A 20,422-nucleotide genomic window follows, 5' to 3' on the forward strand; every position below is an offset into this window, starting at 1 on the left:
CACCCAATCATTGGCGCTCAGGGCACAGTGTTTTCTGTGGCGCCAAACAGTACCAAAACATGACTTGGGAATGTGTGCCTATAAGGCCATAATAACTTATCAGCAGAACCAATCTGCCCCCAACCCCTCTAATAAATAAAAACACCACACTGTGTGGCATTGGATATAATGGCCACAGCAGCTTCATTTTATTGAATAATGAATAAAAATATCAAACAATGATTCCTTATCAATATGACCACCAGAAAGGAGGCAGGAGGATTGAAGGTTCCAAAACCATTCTTAAAACCGCAACGAAACAGCTCCTCCACACCAGCCCCCAGCCGTACCACACCAGCTTGGGGGCCCCAGCTGAATGTTGCCCATACCAAAATGTCCCGCTGAGACCTAGCCCAATAGGGACCAGCTTAAAATTCTGTAAGAACCTTGAAACCGATGGGAGTCACCCATCCCTGAACTGGGCTCCCCGTCCTTCAGTGCAACCAACCTCCTTCTAAACCTTTGACTCCAGCCACCATGACAGATTACGAAATCCCTAAAATAATATTCAAGCAATTGATCTAAAAAAGGGGCAGGTGGGCGGGATGTTTCGGTACAAAGGCTACCGCAGAAGGTTGTCCACTAAAGGCAAGCCCTTAAATATACTTTACTGGAGATCAACCCCACCACCAATCAGGTAAGCCCCATACCCCTGGTTTTCCCTATTCCCCTCCCCTTAACATTCCCGCTCCATAAACATTATACCCCCTTAGCACCCTAAACTAGCAAACATCCTGAGTCATGAGGCCATCCCTTGAGCCCCGGTTGGGGTACAGTCCGTCCCTTTCTTGACAACATATTGTCTGCGAGACACGAAGGCTGGCTAATGGGATTATTTCTGGATACAGCACCATACTAACCAAGATAGATTCAAAAACATGACGTTTTCTGCCATCCTCCACCCTTTCTGAAACTAACACTATGGTGATATCAGTCTCCAGATTCTGAGGTGTTTTGTCACCGCATGTACTTGTACTTAGCAAATAACACAGCTAAAAGTTATAAGTATTAGGAAAAATTCTTTAAGGGATAGTTACATGGAGATAATTCCTGTTTAGATAAAATGAAATGCTTAGTGAAGGAAAAGTTTAAGTTATTCTTTTTTATTTAGCTGAGAAGAGGTGGGATACAAACAAGTACAAAGGAAAAGGGTAAAGTTGCATTCAGCAAAACAATGTGATAAGTTACTCTGGGTATCTGTACTTGTGCAGACAGTAGATATCCAGCGTGCTCAGCTAGCATGCTCAGTACTTTTCACAGGCTAACTATGTGGGACTCTGAATAACTAAAATGGGATCCGTAATTGTTTACTGGTGTTTGCTTTAATACATTACATTGCTTGGTAGCATCACGCAGCCTCCAGCCTCATATTGCTTCAGTAAACCATTCGCATAGAAACCATCCATTTTGTTTGCCTTGTGTAATTGTGGCCATTTGTCTACAGGACATCTCACTTTCCAGGACTGTTTTGTCACTTCGGGGGTGTGGAATGTCACAGAGCTTGTCCGCGTTTCCCAGAGTGAGTATTGAGTGTTAAAAGGGGGATTTTGGGGAAAGATGAAACAACCCAATTAATTTTTAATAGATTTAAACCCTCAGGGTAACAATCAATGTGCCAAATATGTTACATGAAGCAACACAAATTTTGCATAAAATCTGATGCAAAGGAGGAATATGCTGTTTTTAGGTGTTACTTTTCAAGTTTTTTAACTATTAAGAGTAATTCCAGAGTTGTTCCAAAAATCGTAACAGGGTCTCAGTTTTCAGTAGATACAAAATTAATCATGTGCGCCAATGCAACCTATTTTTAAATAACATCCCCAATAATGAGGCCCCATCCCTGGGCTGTTTTCCTTCCACTGCCAATAAATCCGTTCTCCAGTAGTTTTAATGCTGTCGGTGATGCATGTTCAGATGTTTTATTTCACAGGGTCCTTAGGAACATCTGACAACCGGGTTGCAGCACAGATCAACTGTGCTAAGCTGAAAATCTGATATTAGCTGCACCTAAAGACCCTGTCTAATTTGTAAAAAACATGCTCCTAATGACCCTGTGTGATAAGCATCAACCGCTACGCTATGCAGAACATCACACTTATAACAGCTGCACCTACTGACCCTGTCTAATTCATGAAAAACAAATGTACCTACAGCACACAATAAAACATACCCCAGACCCTTTCATAGCATTCATATTATCCTAATAGCCGTATTGTAACACAGCTCGGCTCTGCTTTGCATGCTGGATGGAGCATGATCATGTTCTGACAATCCCCATGAAATGAACCATCAATGAACTGTGGAGTTTGTAAATTATAATAAATATTGGTCAAATCGTGGGTCACAGTCACTATATTCAAAACTACCAATAGTCACTTCATCCATAGAAATTGAAATTTCCCACATTAAGCTCCATCTCTATCAGAAGCTCACAGAGGAGCAGTGGGAGGGAACTGCAGCACTTAGAAGGAGCAGGATGCTGCTGAGAAATGTAGTTTTAGCATATAAGAATAGGATTGCCAATTCAGCTCTGTGAAGCAGAATTCAAAGAAAGACTGAATAATATGTAAAAAGACACACAAAAAATACATTCTATATTGAGTTTGTACTAGATATTAACAACAGATATGCAGATACTCTGCTTTGTAAAAATAAAATAAATATTGCTATTGTGGAAATAGCCCTTTAAACTGTACAGCCCAATCATATGTACTTTTATTAAACATGTGGAACATGCTCTGCTGATCAAAATATTTACGAGTACATAGAATCTATAAAAGATTTTCTATGTAAGCTCAGGAGACATGATATTACTTTTCCATATGTCTTCCAGCACCAGTTGCAACGGCATCTGGGCCTAACTTCTCACTGGCTGATCTGGAGAGTCCAAGCTATTACAACATAAACCAGGTGACACTTGGCCGACGATCCTTAACGTCTCCTCCATCCAGCAGGTAATTAATTTATTCTATCTTTTTTTTGATTAATGGAAATTATTTCACAACTCAGGAACAGGGTTATGCTGCTTATTGATAGTTCAGCTCTCTAAGGCTCTGTTCAATGTCCAGTTGTCAAATGTTTGTAATGGATTCAGTGTTAACAAAAAATGAACCATTGAAAAAAAAGAGCAAAAACAGATGCAAAATGGAAACAAAACTTTCAGCTTTTTAACAGATCTTTAAAAATAAATCTATTTTAAAACGGACTCTTTGGTTTCCATTTTGCATCTATTTTTGGACTGTTAGTAATGTTTTTGCTAGAGGCGTCACTGACCACCTATAGTATTCTGCCAATGTTAAAAAAGTGGATACAATAACAGATGATCATCCGTTATAATCCAGTTCCAAAAGACTTCAATGACAAGAAAACAAACAAGCCCGCCGGGTTTTTTTTGTTTTTTTTTAACCTAACAAAAAAGTTGTGCAGAACACAAAAAAAGTTCTGGTACAAAAAAAAAACAGAGGCAAACGGAAGACATTTTATGACAATTCAGTTTGCATTCAGATGAACTGTGTCCTGTGCTGAAATATTTTCTTTACTTGATGATCCCAAAATTTATTCAAGAAAAAAAACTGAAGTAACACGTGAACACGGCCTTTGTCTTCATTCACATATCCGTTATTAGATTAATATACTGTGTCAAAAAGGTATGATTCACCTCTGAAGTAAACACACTAATAGAGAATCATATGTCTCCATTAAATGATGCATCAATGAATTGATAAAAAATTGCATTTTTATTATTTATAATAAATATAAATAAATATGTTAAAATAAATGAGCAAAAAGTATCATGTTGTAGCAAACAGGTAGCAAGACAGGTTCGAATAAAGTCAATCTCCCTAAAAAAGGCAATATAGAAGGAACATCAAGAAGATAAAAAGTGCATAGTGCTGAGGTAGGATTAAAGCCTGGGAATGCGTGAGAAAGCCAAAGCGAAATGGCGTTGTCGGGGTGGTAGCCGGGTCAGCCACAGGTCTACATCAACAGTAAGTGGAAACACCAATGAATCATACCTTCAACCTAATTCCTACATTTGTCTGAACTCTCCCCTATATAGAGTGTAACTTCATGATTGAACACTAAAAGTTTAAATGAGCATTGGAAATGCTTGGTGAAATCATAGGCACTTGCACTTTTACCTACAATCATAGCATTCCCAGCCTTTAATCCTACCTCAGCACTATGCACTTTTTACCTTCTCGATGTGCCTTCTACAGTATATAGCCTTTTTTAGGGAGATTGACTTTATTTAAACTCATACCTCTCTACCTGTTTGCTACAACATGATACTTTTTGCTTATTTATTTTAAAGCATTTATTTTATATTTATTATAAATAAAAATGCAATTTTTTATCAATTAATTGATGCCTCATTTAATGGAGATATATGATTCTCTATTAGTGTGTTTTTGAGATATCCATTATTGTAGTACGTGTGCTATTCATGTACATGGACACATTACAATCCATGGGTGTTTTTTGGTTTTTTTCCTGGATCAATAGTCCTCAAAAAGGATACATGTCTGAGTTTGGTACGACTTACAGACTAAAATCACCCAGTCTAATGGGGCCTGCAATTTAGACAGCAGGCTTGCTATCAGATAGTGAAACTAGGATACTTACCAGATTAAGCTAAAAAAGGAATAACCACACATATTTACAGAAGACAATTTTTCAGAACACCTTTGAAGGGGATCTGTCAGTAAGATCAAATCTCCTAAGCCATATGGGCATGCAGGTTATAGGAAGCTGAATAAAATGATACCTTGATATCTGGGATCCGATATCTTACTCCAGAGAAATCTACGTTTTTTGCTAATATGTAAATGAGCTGTTAAGATCTATGGGCCGGACATAGATCTCCATGAGAATCTGCCTCCAGAGCTTATTATAAATGAAAAGAGAAGTTACCAGTGTGAGACATGTAATGACTGACAGTATGCTCTCCAGATCTACATGTCTCACACTGGTAAAGATTTTCAAGAGACTTATGTCCGTCCCAAAGGTCTTAACAGCTCATTTGCATGTTGAAAAAAATGTGTATTTCTCTGGAATAAGACATCAGATAGCAAATATCAATGTATCATTTTATTCAACTTTCTATGACCTGCGTGTCCCTACAGACGGCTTAGGAGGGTTGATCCTACTGACAGATTACCTTTAGAGTAACTGCCGTTTTAACTTTTATTTTATAAATCAATGGTACACATAAAATAAGAAACTTTGTAATATATCTTATCAGAGAAATTTGCTTCTTTTTCGGCCAGAATTGATCAGTCATTATCAAAAAAAAAAATCTAAATTCTGGGGTAAAATCTGAATTCCGTGAAGACAGACTTTCCCATTACTTAGATAAGAGATGGCAGGTTCTATTGATAAGATTCTAGATTGAAGGGAGAGGAGGAGGGAGGAGCTCTGCCTCTAGCTCCTCCCTCCTACACAGAATTGTATCCATAGCAACTGCCCTCTTTCTCAGTAATGGGAAAGTCAGTCTTCACTGAATACAGATTTTATCTCAGAATTGAAAATATTGATAATGACTGATCAATTCTGTCAGAGAAAGAAGCAGATTTGTCTAATAAGATATATTACAAAGTTGCTTATTTTCACGTATAACATTGATTCCTGAAATAAAAATTAAAACGATGGTTTAATTAGTACATAAGATACAATGCACTTTATTGATCCCGAGGGAAATTACAGTATCACAGCAGTAAAACATAGACATGGATTACAACATAAGAGTAGAATTTTGCAGGTATAATCTCATACATTCCTATTCATGACCAGTCAGTACAATATACGATTAGAACGCCAATAATACCCCCCACTTAGGTTGTTGTACATTCCCACAGCAGTCGGCACGAACGATTTCCTGTATCTTTCCTTCTTACATCTTAGTAGGATTAGACGGTTACTGAAGGTGTTCCTCTGCCTCATGAACAGCTCATATAATGGGTGAGCGTTATTGCTCATCATTGCCGAACACTTCTTCTGAATTCTTCTTTCCACCACCTCCTCAAAAGTGGCAAGATGGCGGCCAACAGCGGAGCTTGCCTTCTTAATAAGCTTATTTAGCTTATTAGTATCAGAAACCCGCACACTACTTCCCCAGCATGTATAGCATGGTCTTTTCCTTATCAATACGGATCGTGAGATTTAATTGCTTGAAATTATTACTTTGGAAATATATGTTTATTTAATAATAAATGACACTATAACTAGAATCCTACCCAACCCTGAATTGTTACACTAAACCACAATGGCTTCCTTTGTTACTGTCTTTCTCCCAGCACTACAAAGCGCCCCAAATCCTTGGACGACAGTGAGTTAGAGAGCCCGGTGGATGATGTATTTTATCCGGGCACAGGCAGATCCCCTGCAGCTGGGGGAAGCCAAGCCAGTGTATGGCCAAATGATGTGGATACAGGTAAGTCATGCCGTATGATTTTGGGTTATTTTTATCAGCTGTAGCTAAAATAACACTGTGGCTAGTGGTTGCCTTAAAAAGTATGTGTCTTCAGAAATTGACTTTGAATCAGAATATTTTTATGTATTTTTTTTAAAGTTTTGTCAATGTTTTTTTTTTTCACATGACAACCTTTATTAAAAATACAAATTAGAAATCTTGCAATTTTTACACTGGACACTGGTGCTTTTTACAGTCATACTTCCTGCTATTTCAAGTAGTGCACATGTACATTAAGCAGCAATGAAGAGACTTGTACCCTATCTTTAGTATTGAAGCATCTAATGAGCGTGTGCACAGATCATTGTAAGGGAAAGGGGAGCAGGTCAGCTGTGACATCACCTATTGGGATTGGTAGATCCTCTGTTATCTACTGTATATAGAGGTGTTATCAGTCATTGTACAGGAGGAGGTGAGCTGTGACATCACCTATTGTGGATCCTGTGTTATCTACTGTATATAGAGGTGTTATCAGTCATTGTACAGGAGGAGGAGGTGAGCTGTGACATAACCTCATGTAATTAGTGGATCCTGTGTTATCTGATGTGTATGGAGATGTTACCAGTCATTGTAAACCTACCTCTGATAAGTATACTGCTGTCAACTTTTCCTGAAAGGACAGCAAGTATGAGTCTAAAAAGCTCCAATAGCCAATGTGAAAATGACAAGATTTCAATTTTAATTATTTTTTTAAAGATCGTGAAATATAAAAAATTGAAAAAAAAGAAAACATAGAACACAAAAACTTGATTTAAACAATGGGTCATTTTCTGACAATATATTATACTAGAGGAGAACACCTTACAGTTATATTTACATGTGGCAGATTTAACTCTATACACATGAATGGAAACGTTTGCAACAAATCTGCCACGTGTGAGATATAATCAATGCAACAAAATAAAGACAGAATTAAGAAAGTTAAGGACATTTATCTAAAGGGTTATTTAAGCTTAGCAGACTGCAAATATGTTTCGTTTGGGAGTCACAGATAGTTCTCAGCAAGTTTGACTCTAAGGCCACGTTCATACGTTCAGAATTTCACATCAGTATTTGTACGCCAAAACCCGGAGTGGATAAACAATGCAGAAGTGGTGACGTGTTTCTATACTTTTTCTCTGATTATGCCATTCCTGATTTTGGTTAAAAAATACTGATGTAAAATACTGACCAAATGCTGAATGTGTTAACGTGGCCTAATACCAATGAACAAGGATATACGTAGCTACATATGCTCTTTGCCTACTGATATTCCCTGAACTTTATAGCATTATAGTAAGTCAATGACAGTAAGTATGGCATTGCTCTAAATATACAAAAATAGCTTCTTAAAAAAAACAAAAACAAAGTTGAAAACAAAAAAAACAAATCTATAATTTTTAAATAATTTCCTTTTATCCAGAAAACCCTGTAGTAACCAATATCTGGCAGAAGGTGGTGCTGCAGTACCACTAAAAATAACCGAAGACGAAGCTATATCGTAGCGCTTGTAGTCCCAGGAATTTTGCATATCAATTGGTCTCAATAAGACCACGTTCACAACACTGTATTTTTGGTCTAATAGCTCTCTGGAAAAAAACTGATCTCAAGCAGGCAGCAACCAGGACCAATGTTATTCAATTGGGTTGCTCAGATGATAGTTTTTCATATGGACTGAATGTCCGTGTGAAAAAAATTGCAGCATGCATTAATCTATTCCATATTTTGAATAAGACTTGCTTATTCAAGTCTATGGTGAGCAAAAAAATCGTATCTCATACATATCAACTGTATAGCATTTGATTTTTATGAATATATTGCAATTATTAACATAGGAAACTGTATATGGTCTTTAAATATTATTCTTGCTGATCAATAAACTCAAATCCCATACGGATTGCATAGGGATGGCATATAGAGGCCAATACAGATAAAAAAATAATTAGTTTTTTTTTCCCTGGAAGAAACTAGGATGATTTTTTTTATAAGCTCCTGTGAATTTTGCTGAAAAGAAAAAAAATAATAACCGGGTAGATATAAATTTTAATGGCTAAAAAATGAATGACGTTAGAAAGTATTTGAATCAAGGGCTAACGTTTCTTCTTGTGGAGAGTGACATGTCAAGCCTGGCATGCCAATGTGAGGAGACTTTTAGGTATATTTAATTTCCCAGAGGAGAATTGCAATGCTTAAAAGTCTCCTCACTCTGACATGCCAGGCCTGTTGAAATGTTACCCCTTGAATCCTGGTCAGACGCCTCTCCCCTAGCCAAATCAGTTCTCAGACTTTGCACATTGAAATTCTGGTTTGGCTTTTATCCTAAGTCATGTGGCAAGGCTCGTTAAAGGGTCGATATTGATTTTTTGGCTTGCTACTTCCAATAGGTGGCGCTAGTGTTCTAGTCCTCTCTCTCTCTGAAGAGGCAAATTGCAAAGTATCTGAAGAAACACACACATATATACAAAATATATGTATATATAAAAATATCTATATTTATGCAGATGACGAGAGACATGGTGTAATAAACGGACATGAAAAAAACACATAATGAGCTTGAAGAGTAAAGCCGGCCATATACATTAGATAGATGTCGACCGAATGATGCTTTGGCCTATCGTTCAGTTGAAAGCTATCTCAGCCAACTCTCCCATCCACAGGGTTGCTCGTTCGATCGAGCGCTGCTGTGATTACCAAAGAGAAAGCTGCTGACTGATGCGTCTGCCGGGGGCTTATCTCCAGGAAAACAATGCTATCGGCAGTCCGAAATCGAACACGAGAGATCAGATTTTCCCCAGACCATCATCTGGCCAGCGCCTCTACGCAGATTAGACTGTCGGATAAAGCTATCAACATCGGCGGGTTTGGCCAACATTAGTCTAATGTGTATGGGGACCTAAAATCCATAATCAGTTTAGATAGGCGGTGTGAAAGTTTTACTGTCCCTAAATTGATAATTCTAGACCTGATCACCCCCTCACTCTAGAGAGCAGATTCTTTAGATGTTATAGTATGACATCAATCTTTATTTTCTGGAATTTTGTAGTTCTGGAATAATTTGCTTAGAGTGAAAGAAAAATTATATTTGACTTTTTTTTTAACTATGTTTTCCTCTCCAGGCCCTGGATCTCTTAAGAAGTCAGGCAAGCTAGAATACTGCCAGACCAGCTCTTCTCGCATGGCATTCACCCATCATCCCCTCCCCGTGCTGGCTGGAGTGAGACCAGGTAACTGCTAAACCTGTGGCTGTCAAACATTTAAACATTGCTGTCAATATCTGACAGGTGTTTAAATAGGACACGCACCAGTGTCGCGCACATCGGCTCCCATCATGCCCCCAGCGACGCGATCACAGGCCGTCCATCACTGCCATCTTGGTACTGCTAAGAAGCTCAGCTATAGGCTGAGCTTCAAATTCTGAGATTTTCACGATATACTGTAGTATTATACTATTGCTATATGTAGTATAAACAACGAGAAGATTGCAAGTTTAAGTCTCCAAAGGAGACTAAAAATAGTAATAAAAAAAAAGTTTAAAAAAAAGAAGTCCGGTCTATCAAAATTTAATAATTAACCCATAAAGTAAAAGCCGTAACAAGAATAAAAAAAATAATAATAAAAAACTGTAGAATTACTTTTATTTTGGACACCACTTCTCCAAAGAAAATGCAATAAAAAGTGATCAAAATGTCATATGTAGCCCAGTTAGTTTGCCAAGCAAAAACACGCCCTCATACAGCTGTATTGATGGAAAAATAAAAATGTTATGGGTCTTTGAAAATGTTGACACAAACCTCCCAAATTTAGTTAATTTTTTTTCACCCCCTGACTATACAAGTTTGGTATAGCTTTAAATCATACTGACCAGGAGAATCATGTTTTCATAGTCATTTTGACCACAGAATCAATGCCTTAAAAACAAACTCCTCCTCAGCCACCCAAAAAAAAAAAAATGTCAGAATTGCATTTTGGAATTTTTTTTTCCCATTCTCCATTACACTGAATGTTAAAATGAATGGTGTTCATTCAAAACTACAATGCGTCAAATAAATAAGCCTTCATATGGCTATGACTCGGAAAAAGAAAGTGGGAAAAACTGAAAGAGCAAAAATGAAAAATCCCCCTATTTTTTACTTAAATGCATTTATTTGGGGCTAAAATTCATTTTTGCGATTGGGTCCCGTTAAAAAATTTGCACTGTTTGACTTTTATTGGCACTTTATTTTCCTGAACTCAGAAAAAGACCGATAAAAAGATCTACGAACTGTCCCATAAGACTGTCAAGCTCACTGATGGATTTTCACTTAACTCATTCTGCAGCCAGCAATAGCCAGTATAACATAAAAGCTACAGAAGGCAGACGGGGCAAAATTTTTAATGAAATCAAATTGTAAAAATTATTTTTAGCCACAAATATACATGTGTTTCAGTAAATAAAAATTGTCCCCAAAAGTGAACAACCCCTTTAAGAGCCTCCTTTTTCAAATCAATGCAATAAGTAATTTATTGCTGCTACAACAACACACACAGCTAGTAAATACTGTATTTACTAGTATATTCTATATGTATATGCATTTCATTTTTGTACAGTGTATATGTAAGAAAATACATAGGGCCTGATCCAACAAAGCTTTCATGCTAGAATTCTGGAGTAAAAGCTTTTAAAAGTTGAAAAATGTAGGCGCAACTTTGACTTTTGGCGTTTTCACGCCAGTTTCCATCAGCTCGGCCAAAATGGGCGGAATTGGGGCAATACGGTGACGTGGTTAAACACTGCTCGTCTGACTCTCTTGTGTATGCCTCTTCAGGAATCAGGAGCGTCTGACTCCAGCACACTCAGTCATTAAGAGCGTCGTGAACAACCCTGGTCTTGATGCATTGGGCCCACAGACTAAAAAAAACTACTATATAAATTATAAAATGCATTAGTTATGCTCATCTGTCGTCACAAACAAATGTGATATTCTTCTGTTAACACTATGTCCTTAAGCAATGGAAATCTTGTTTCCTCTACAGGGAGTCCTCGGGCATCAGCATCTACTATACACTTCCCTTCAACGTCCATTATCCAGCAATCCAGCCCCTACTTTACCCACCCAACAATACGCTATCATCATCATCACCATAGCCAGGACTCCCTCAAAGAGTTTGTCCAGTTTGTCTGTTCAGACACCTCTGGGCAGGGAGCAGGGCAGGTGAGTAGCACCCTCTGGTTATTAAGCTACTAATAATGAGATTTACACAGACAGAAAACGGACTTCACATTTTCTATACATAACGAGTGCAAGGAATAGGTAAGAGGGGCAAGAGGTAATATCAGTAAAATTGTGTACACACATGCAGTTATTTTAATCATTTATCAAACATTTTATTTTCTTACAATTCCCAGAAAAAAGAAAAGTTTTATATTTTTTTTAACCATTTAACAGTGTTAAATTATATATTTATTTCTGACATGATATAAATAAATTGTCATTGTTTTTTTATGATAATAAAAGAAAACAATAATAATCCTATATAATCTTAATTTGTTAATTTTTTTTTAAATCCTTACACATTTCATAAAAAAACTATGAGGGAATTCATCAGGACATATGACTCTCAAAAATGACCTGTCACTTAGACAAAAAAATAAATAAAAAACTTCTAAATATCAATGAGATCCCCTGATCAGGTTGCTTTTTTCCGTTTTGCCGCAGAGATATTCCATCAGTCTTCTCTGGAGGTGTGTGCTTTCATCCCTCCCAGATGCAGCCAATCACTGCGACTGCTAGATCAGCTGCCAAGCTGTGATTGGTAGTGTCTGGGATAGAGGGGAGAAAGAACATGCCTCCAGAGAAAACTCGCCCAGTTGCACTGCAAACAGAGATTTCATATATTGCGCTAGAAAAAACACATATGTGACTATCTCTGTAAATGGATCGATGCAGTGTAAAATAAAAGTGGCAGACTCAGGGGAGCTCATGGATATTTACAGAGTATTTAGCTTAATTTTTTGAGCAAGCGACAGGTCCTCTTTAATGAATATGGCACATCATTCAGCTGCCTGTGCATGAGCATCAGAAAATGTACTCTACTACATCTTCTGCTATGATTTATGCCACATTTAAGGTACAAATTATACTGAATCTGTCGGACACACAAAAAATTGATAGAGCTAGCATAAAAAAAAAGAAAAACAAAGTCATAACATTTTTTGCAAAACTGTATTGTCCAAAAATTTGTGACTTTTCGAAGCCAGTTTTCCAGTTGATGAATTGGCCTCTATGTGTCTTTTTTTTTTTTTAAGAGAAGTTTAATCAGAAGCTATGGTATATCGATTAAAGTCAATATCGATGTTCATTTTTGGCTGCTGTTTTCCTGCCTTAGGCTAGAGCTATATGTTTCATTATGTTACATTGCAACATAATGAAAGCTGAACAGCAGATTCAGATTTCTGGCTTGTGTGCTGGGGCAATTTCTGGGTCGCAATATATTAAGTTTCCCTATGTGGCAATGTGCTACAAATTTTAGGCACTTTGTAGCCCTAACCTAAAATTGGTATACAGTGCTCTGAAAAAGTAATCATAACCCGTGAACTTCTCCACATTTTTTCACGTTACACCCAAAAACGTAACTGTATTTTATTAGGATTTTATATGATACCCACACAAAGTAGTATTTGTGCAGTGTAAAATAAATGATACAAGGTTTTTTAATTATTTAAAAAATATAAATCTGAAAATTGTGAGGTGCATTTGTATTCAGCCCCCTTGAGCCAAATTTTCTAGGACCACCTTTTGCTGCAATTACTGCTGCAGTCTTTTGGGGTCTGTCTCTACCAGCTTTGCACATCTAGAGGGGACATTTTGCTTCCTCTTCTTTGCACACTTGCTCTCGCTCAGTGAAATTGGATGGTGGTGTCTACAAACAGCAATTTTCACGTCTTGTCACAGATTCTCAATGGGATTTAGGTCTGGACTGTGACTGGGCCATTCACACACAGGAAAATGCTTTGAAGTTAACTATTCAATTGGCCTTGGCTGCTTCTCTCAGTGCTCTCCTTGCTCGGGATGTCAGTTTAGGTGGACGGTCATGTCTTGGTAGGTTTGCAGTTGTGCCATACTCCTTTGATTTTTAGATGATGGAATGAACAGTGCTCTGTGAGATGTTCAGAGCTGGGGTTATTTTTTTTATAACCTAACCCAGGTTACTCTTCTCCACAACTTTATGCAAGACCTGTCTAGTGAGTTCCTTGGTTTTCATGATGCTGTTTGATCCCTAATGTTCTCAAATAAACCTCTGAGGTCTTAACAGAACAGCTGTAGTTATACTGAGAAGAAATTACACACAGGTGGACTCAATTTACTAATTATGTGACTTCTGGAGGCAATTGGTCACCCAGGATTTTATTTAGGGGTATCACAATACAGGGGGCTGAATACAAATGCACTTCACTTTTTTCAGATTTATATTTTTGAAACAATTAGAAAACCATGTATCATTTCCTTTACACTTCACAAATACTTGATACTTTGTGTTGGTATATCACAAAAAATCCCACTATAAATACATTTTTTAAGTTTGCGGGTGTAATATGAAAAAATGTGGTAAAGTACACGGGGTATGAATATTTTTTTCAAAGCACTGTAATTTCAGCATCATATGAATGTCATAAAAAATAATTATTTTAGCAACAAGATAGCAATGCACTTAGGGTATATGTACACGTTGAATAATATGTGTTTTTGATTGTTTCTTCTGTATTATTTCCCTTATTCATTTGAATAGGTGAAAAACGCTACAAAACAATGAAAAAAAAAAGCAGCTACTGCATGAGAATTCAGAAATCTCATTAATTTTGCTTGTACTGTAAAATGCAGCCTTTTGGTGTAGCGTTTTAGTACAGAAATTTCTGCTGCAAATACTCAACATGTGCACATACGCTGAATCATACTAATATCAGTAGACTGTGTATACCCTGCCATTAGAATCATATCATAAAACAGTCTGCATAGTTGTGATGAATTATTGAAGATAAGAGCTGTATAAATACATCATTCACATCTATTAGTGCAGTGACCACCCCAAAATCAAAACAATGAGCAAAATATTAAACTGATTAATTGTCATACACAGTACGTATAACATACCCTTAGTTTTTTTTGATTTTGCACTTACATACATGTATACATCTGCACACCTTTGTCAAAAGCACTGAAATGCATGCACTTTTTCCATACAGTTGAATACATTTAGGTCATGTGATCAACAGTGAATATCCATGCAAAAATATTCAGAACCGCGATAGCAACATCATGCTCATGGTATGTCTTTTTCAGACAATGTCTTTTTCAGGCAAATTCTGCTTGGAATCTGCCTGAAAAATCGCTTAAAAAAACGTTAAAAAGAATGAACATATGTTCTGCAATAACAAAATGACTTGCTATTTATACGTTCCAACTTCTGTCATTTCTTTTAACGGCTTCAAAAGCCGTGAAGCGGCTAAAAGAAATGACCCGAACATTCTTCTGTGGTGGGACTGCCACAAAAAACACGTCCAAATGGACGTCAGAGAGACTCTTCAATGAAAGCACCTCTGGCTTTTTCCTGAAGAGTCACCTACTTTGAAAATGACGCAGGGAAATCAGTCTAAAAGACGTCATGTGCATATACACGTTAGGCCAAGTTCACACGTTCAGTATTTGGTCAGTATTTTACATCAGTATTTTTAAGCGAACACCAGGAGTAAGTGCAAAATACAGAAGTGGTGACGTGTTTCTATCATATTTTTCCTCTGATTGTTCCACTCCTCATTTGGGCTTACAAATACTGATGTAAAATACTGACCAAATAATAAACGCGTGAATGTGGCCTTAAAGAAATTACCTTCATAATCTAAACTAAATAGGTGCGCACTCCGTCATAACTTAAACAGAAGGAGCTGCAAACCATTTACCCCAAAATATAATTTATTATACATTTATCACACTTCCAATGGTTCAGTAACGGTTCTTCTCTTTGCTCTATATGGTATACATGGCTTGTATGGGAAATTTGTTATTTTGTGTTGTATACAGTTTATAGAGCTCGGGGTGCTGGGCACTTACACGTTTATATATAAGATCTCCCCATATTACAAAAATATTGATTGTAAGCTCTTCTGCATATCCAGAAAACCTGTGGCGCTTTTCAATCACAGTTTTATTTATTTTTTTATTTTTTTGTACCACTTGCTTCATGTTGTCAATCATTTGCCATTTATTTTTCTATATTTCCATTTGTAAACAGATTTCATTTTCTGTTTTTGGTTTACTGATCTGGTAAATGGTTTCATTACTATAGAAGAAATGACACAATGTGTTTATATAGGAGATAATTTGTGAATATTGTTAGATTTCTAGTGAAAAAAAAACAAACAAAACATTTTCTATATAATTTTTTTTTTTTTTTTTTTTTTTTTATTTCACGTTTTTACATTTTTGTTCCCACGGCTTCCCGCAGTTTTTGGGCATAGAATGAATTAGGGACTGTGCGGGCGAGGGGCCACCATGAGCTCCGTTTACTCTCGTTTGTTATTTATGTTGTCCGCAGCCCAGCAGCGGGGCCCAGGGGAAAATGTCGGGTTCCTTTTTGCTGCCACCCCCCGCACCTGTGGCCAGGCCTGTCCCCCTTTCCCTGCCAGACACAAAACCTGTCACCAGCAACAACATTGTCCCAGAAGGAGGACTGTCAGCACCAGCATCACCCTGTAAGTGAAATTAATCACCCTAAATGCCCACATACAAAAAGAAATAACCCCTATCTCCAGCTGCTCCAATGGTTTTGATACAAGGACAGAGATCAGATATATAAAGAAAAGCTCAATTTTAGTATGGGAAAGATATAGGTGAAGAGAAGAGGAAGCATAATTAAAAGAGGATCTGCCACCAGGTCAAAAGTGAGCAGTTATTTTTATTCCCGCTGCTCCCTTGAGTATTCCATTTTTTCTTTAAAATCCACCATACGTCCAAGAGATATGGGCATTTTTATTTAGTGTTAATGTTTATGGTTTTTACAAAGAGGAGTGAGAGACAGGATCCTCTGGGGCGTGTCTTAATGCTTATCTGCATAATTACTTTGTAAGCCACACCCCCTTCGTAAAGACCTTAAAAAGTAGCAGTAAATAAAAGGTGCATATCTCTGGGATCGTATGGCCGATTTAAAAAAATAAAAATAAAATTAGGAGTAAAACCTGGACACTTCTGACTTGGTTTCAGGTTTTTTTTTAAATGCAGTAATGTTATTTGATGTATACCAAGTTTAACAAAATCAAGATAAAACAGTACAGCTAGTGAGATTATGGCATGGGGGAATAAAAGCTACACTACAGAGTACAACATTACATCTAAAAATGGAAGGCATTGACATAATTCACTGCCAATAGTTATCCCGAAATGTTTTGCATGGCAGATGGTATGAAAATGTAGGATCCATATATTGCAACTTTCATGAAGCAATACAGCCTTCACTAGTGCAAGATATCGAAATTATGGATCAATAGGGTAGAGTTAAAATGAGAAATCAGAAAGGACAACTTGTAAGGCAATGTTGTAGCAGATAAAAAGAAACCAAAATCCTTTAATTACCAAAATCGTCACATGCACAACTGCTTTCTCAACAAAAAAGAAAAAATTATTATTATTAATGTAGAGCTACAAAAGTAAATGTATTAATCCATCTTGTGTGTACAGTAAAATGTGAAAGTCATCTTTTTTAATATCACTTCTATGCTGACATACGATCTCTCGAAGTTACACATGCAAAGACTGAGGCTCACGACGCGTCGTGACATTTTAAAAGGGGTTGTTTCATAGCATGATTTATGCTACATTCACAGAATAAATTGTGTTTGATAGATGTGGGTCTCACCTATGAGACCTGCAACTTTGTACAGACCCGAGGTCCCCTGATGCCCCATCCTGCTGTCAATGGAGAGGTGCATGTCTTTCTCCATTCACTGTGGCAGCTCCAAAATCAGATGAGAAAATACAACCTCATTAACTCTAACATACCCATAGACTTTGATTTGCCAAACATATAGTTGGAATTAAAATTATTTAACCTCATTTGCAAACTAGGTTTATTAGCACCATTTTCAAACTTTCCGCTGATTGGATTATTGCAATCAAACAAGAACAATGGAAAAAGCTCAACAACGCTAATATAACAAATGGTTTCTCCAAATTCGCCACAAAATGTAATTTTTAATGAGTAGACTCAGAATTATTAACACCATTCATGACCACCGGCTTTAATACTTAGAAGAGCCCCTACGGCTGATATGAGCACCTACCCCTCTGGCTGTCATGACTTGCTGTATACATGATGTATAGCCAGACACAAGCTTCTTGCAGTTATCCTGAGGAATCTTAGCCTATATCTTATGGCTACACTACCTGGATGTGAAGGAAAGAGAAAGCTGTCACCAGATTCTTGACTAGGCAGGTTGTAAAAAACCCCACAAGTGACTGCAAAAGAGCTGGATCAAGATTTGGAAACTGCAAAGGTCTCAGTTTACAAAAGTAAGTCGCATACTACACTTTAAAGGACTCTTTGCCCAAACTCCAAGACTTACATGTACTGACCCAAAAACCAAGAAAAGTCAGTTACAATATGATGAGAACCATATAATTAAGTCACAGAAGTTTGGGATTCTGTTCTGTTGAGAGATGAAAATACTTGAAATTTTTGGGCCTTTAAATCAGCGGTATGTCAGGAGGAAGAATGAACCAAGCACTGAAAAAAATCACACTGCCTACAGTGAAGCATGGTGGTGGCTCAATGATGCCGAAACTGAAGTATAGCAGTGGCTTTGTGATGTCTACAGTGAATTAGCATGGTAGCTTGGTGATATATACAGTGAAGCATGGAAGAGACTCGGTGATGCCTACAGTAAATCATGATGGTTTCTTGCTGATCTCTACAGTGAAGCATGGCAGTGGGTCAGGTATGCTTACAGTAAAGAACAGCTGTACCTCAGTGATGCCTAGCGTGAAGAACAGCTGTGCTTCAGTGATGCCTACAGTTAAGGACAGCTGTGGCTCAGTGATGCCTTCAGTGAATCATGGTGGTGGCTTGGTGATGTTTACAATGAAGCATGGAAGTGGCTCCTGGGACTTACAGTGAATGGTGTTGGCTCGGTAATGCCTACATCAAATAATGGCAGTGGCTATCTGATGCCTACATAAAATCATGGCAGGGGCTTGGTGATGCTTACAGTAAAGCATGGAGTCTCGGTGATGACTAGAGTGGAGCATGGTGATGGCTCGGTGATGAATAGTGAAGCATGGTGGAGGCTTGATGATGCCTACAGTGAATCATGGTGGTGAATCAGTGATGAGTACAGTAAAACACAGTGGTCGCTCTGGGTCTGCTATGCTTCCTCTGACACTGGAAACCTCCAGCCTGGTAGGGGAAAACTGGATTCAATCAAGTATAAAAAAATGCTGGAAGAAAACATTTTGCCTTCTGTGAGGAGGCTTAGGCATCCTTGAACCTTCCAATGGGACAATGATCCCAAACATGCCTCAAAGTACACCAAAGTTTGTATTAAGAAGTGGCCTTCACTGTCACCTGAAGTGAACCACATAAAAAAGTTTGGTGGGACTTGAACAAGGTAATTGCAACTACAAACCCAAAATAGTATTAAACTGGAAGTGAAAACGTCTGGTTATATGGGAATAATTAAAAGTGCCATTATGTGGTGAATTCAGAGAAACCACTTGTTATATTAATTGTGCTGAGCTATTTACATTGTTCTTGTTTAATTGCTTTATAATAGCAGAAAGTTTGTACATTTTGCTAGTAACAATTTGCAATAGGAGTTTGAATAGATTTGTTTGCAAATGTATGTCAAGAGCATCTCTCTTCTATACATGTAGCACAGTTGACTAAACTCTTTTAATCCAATTGTTCACTAAACTAAAATGCTTAATGAGGAGCTTTTTATATAAAGCGGGACTACACGGCGACGTGTTGCGTGGCAGCAATTCTCAGACATTCTCAGTGTGACCAAAAACATATGTGTGACCTATCTGCAACTTGCTATCGGGCGACAATTTTAGAGCTGTGATTTTGCTGTAAAAAAAGCAAATCACAGATAATTTGCACAGAACAGACTGTTGTGACCAACATTAAAGTCTATGGCAAGTGAGTCACGCGCGACTTCTGACCACGTGCAGAAAACACAACACGTTTGGAAACATTTGGAACACTGTTTTGCAGTGCAACACCAAAGGAAATGATTAGATGCAATGTTGCAATGTGACACTGATTTTAAATCAGCTCCGCTAAACGTCATCCATTAAACCACTTTGTGAACCTAGTTTCAGGAGTGCAGCCTTAAATTTTGGGATTATAACTTATTTTATGTCAGCCAAGAAGTAATAGGATAAAAAAATGCTTTACACTTCTTTACCATATGCCTTATATATATTTTATCTGGTACGTCTTTTTTAAATTAAAGTGAGCTTGCATTAATGGAAGGGGTATTCTCAAGTATGGAAGTTCTTACCTGTTCGTCAGATAAGTAATAGCCTCCCAATCGCTGAGGGTGTGACTGCTGGGACTGCCACTGATCCCGAGAACTGGGGCTCTAAAAAACACTTGGAAAATGGAACCACTTGAGATAACAGAGCTGCACTTGGCTGGTCTTTGGGACTCTGAAAAGAATGGAGCGGCATTGCGCATGATCAACCACCCGTCCAATCACACGGGGCTGTTTAGCGTCCTAGTTCTTGGGATCAGTGGAGGTCCCAGAGGTCGGACCTTCAATGATCAGGACATTATCCCTTTGTCAAACAGTATATAGGGGATAACTTCCAAAGTTGAGAATATATTAAAGACTTATCATGTAATATACTCATTATTGGTGAGAACTAGTTACCATTAATTCCATTAATGAAGTATTTAATT

General features: G+C 37.6%; 1 protein-coding gene across 6 annotated transcripts in view; it reads left to right on the top strand.

The window, feature by feature from the left end:
- NFIX (nuclear factor I X) overlaps positions 1–20,422 on the top strand; it is a 209,478-nt gene that overhangs the window by 165,479 nt on the left and 23,577 nt on the right. For 4 of the 6 annotated variants that reach the window (XM_073654248.1, XM_073654247.1, XM_073654250.1 and 1 more), the window contains 6 exons: positions 1,484–1,558; positions 2,873–2,993; positions 6,336–6,472; positions 9,607–9,714; positions 11,504–11,682; positions 16,061–16,217. In XM_073654248.1, the coding sequence (XP_073510349.1) occupies positions 1,484–1,558; positions 2,873–2,993; positions 6,336–6,472; positions 9,607–9,714; positions 11,504–11,682; positions 16,061–16,217 (777 nt within the window). The remainder of the gene's footprint in view (positions 1–1,483; positions 1,559–2,872; positions 2,994–6,335; positions 6,473–9,606; positions 9,715–11,503; positions 11,683–16,060; positions 16,218–20,422) is intronic. The other 2 variants (XM_073654251.1, XM_073654252.1) reach the window with 1 other exon arrangement.

The sequence above is a fragment of the Phyllobates terribilis genome, unplaced genomic scaffold (genome assembly GCF_046119375.1).
Source record: "Phyllobates terribilis strain yellow unplaced genomic scaffold, ASM4611937v1 Scaffold_11__3_contigs__length_659146591, whole genome shotgun sequence".
Lineage (NCBI taxonomy): Eukaryota > Metazoa > Chordata > Amphibia > Anura > Dendrobatidae > Phyllobates > Phyllobates terribilis.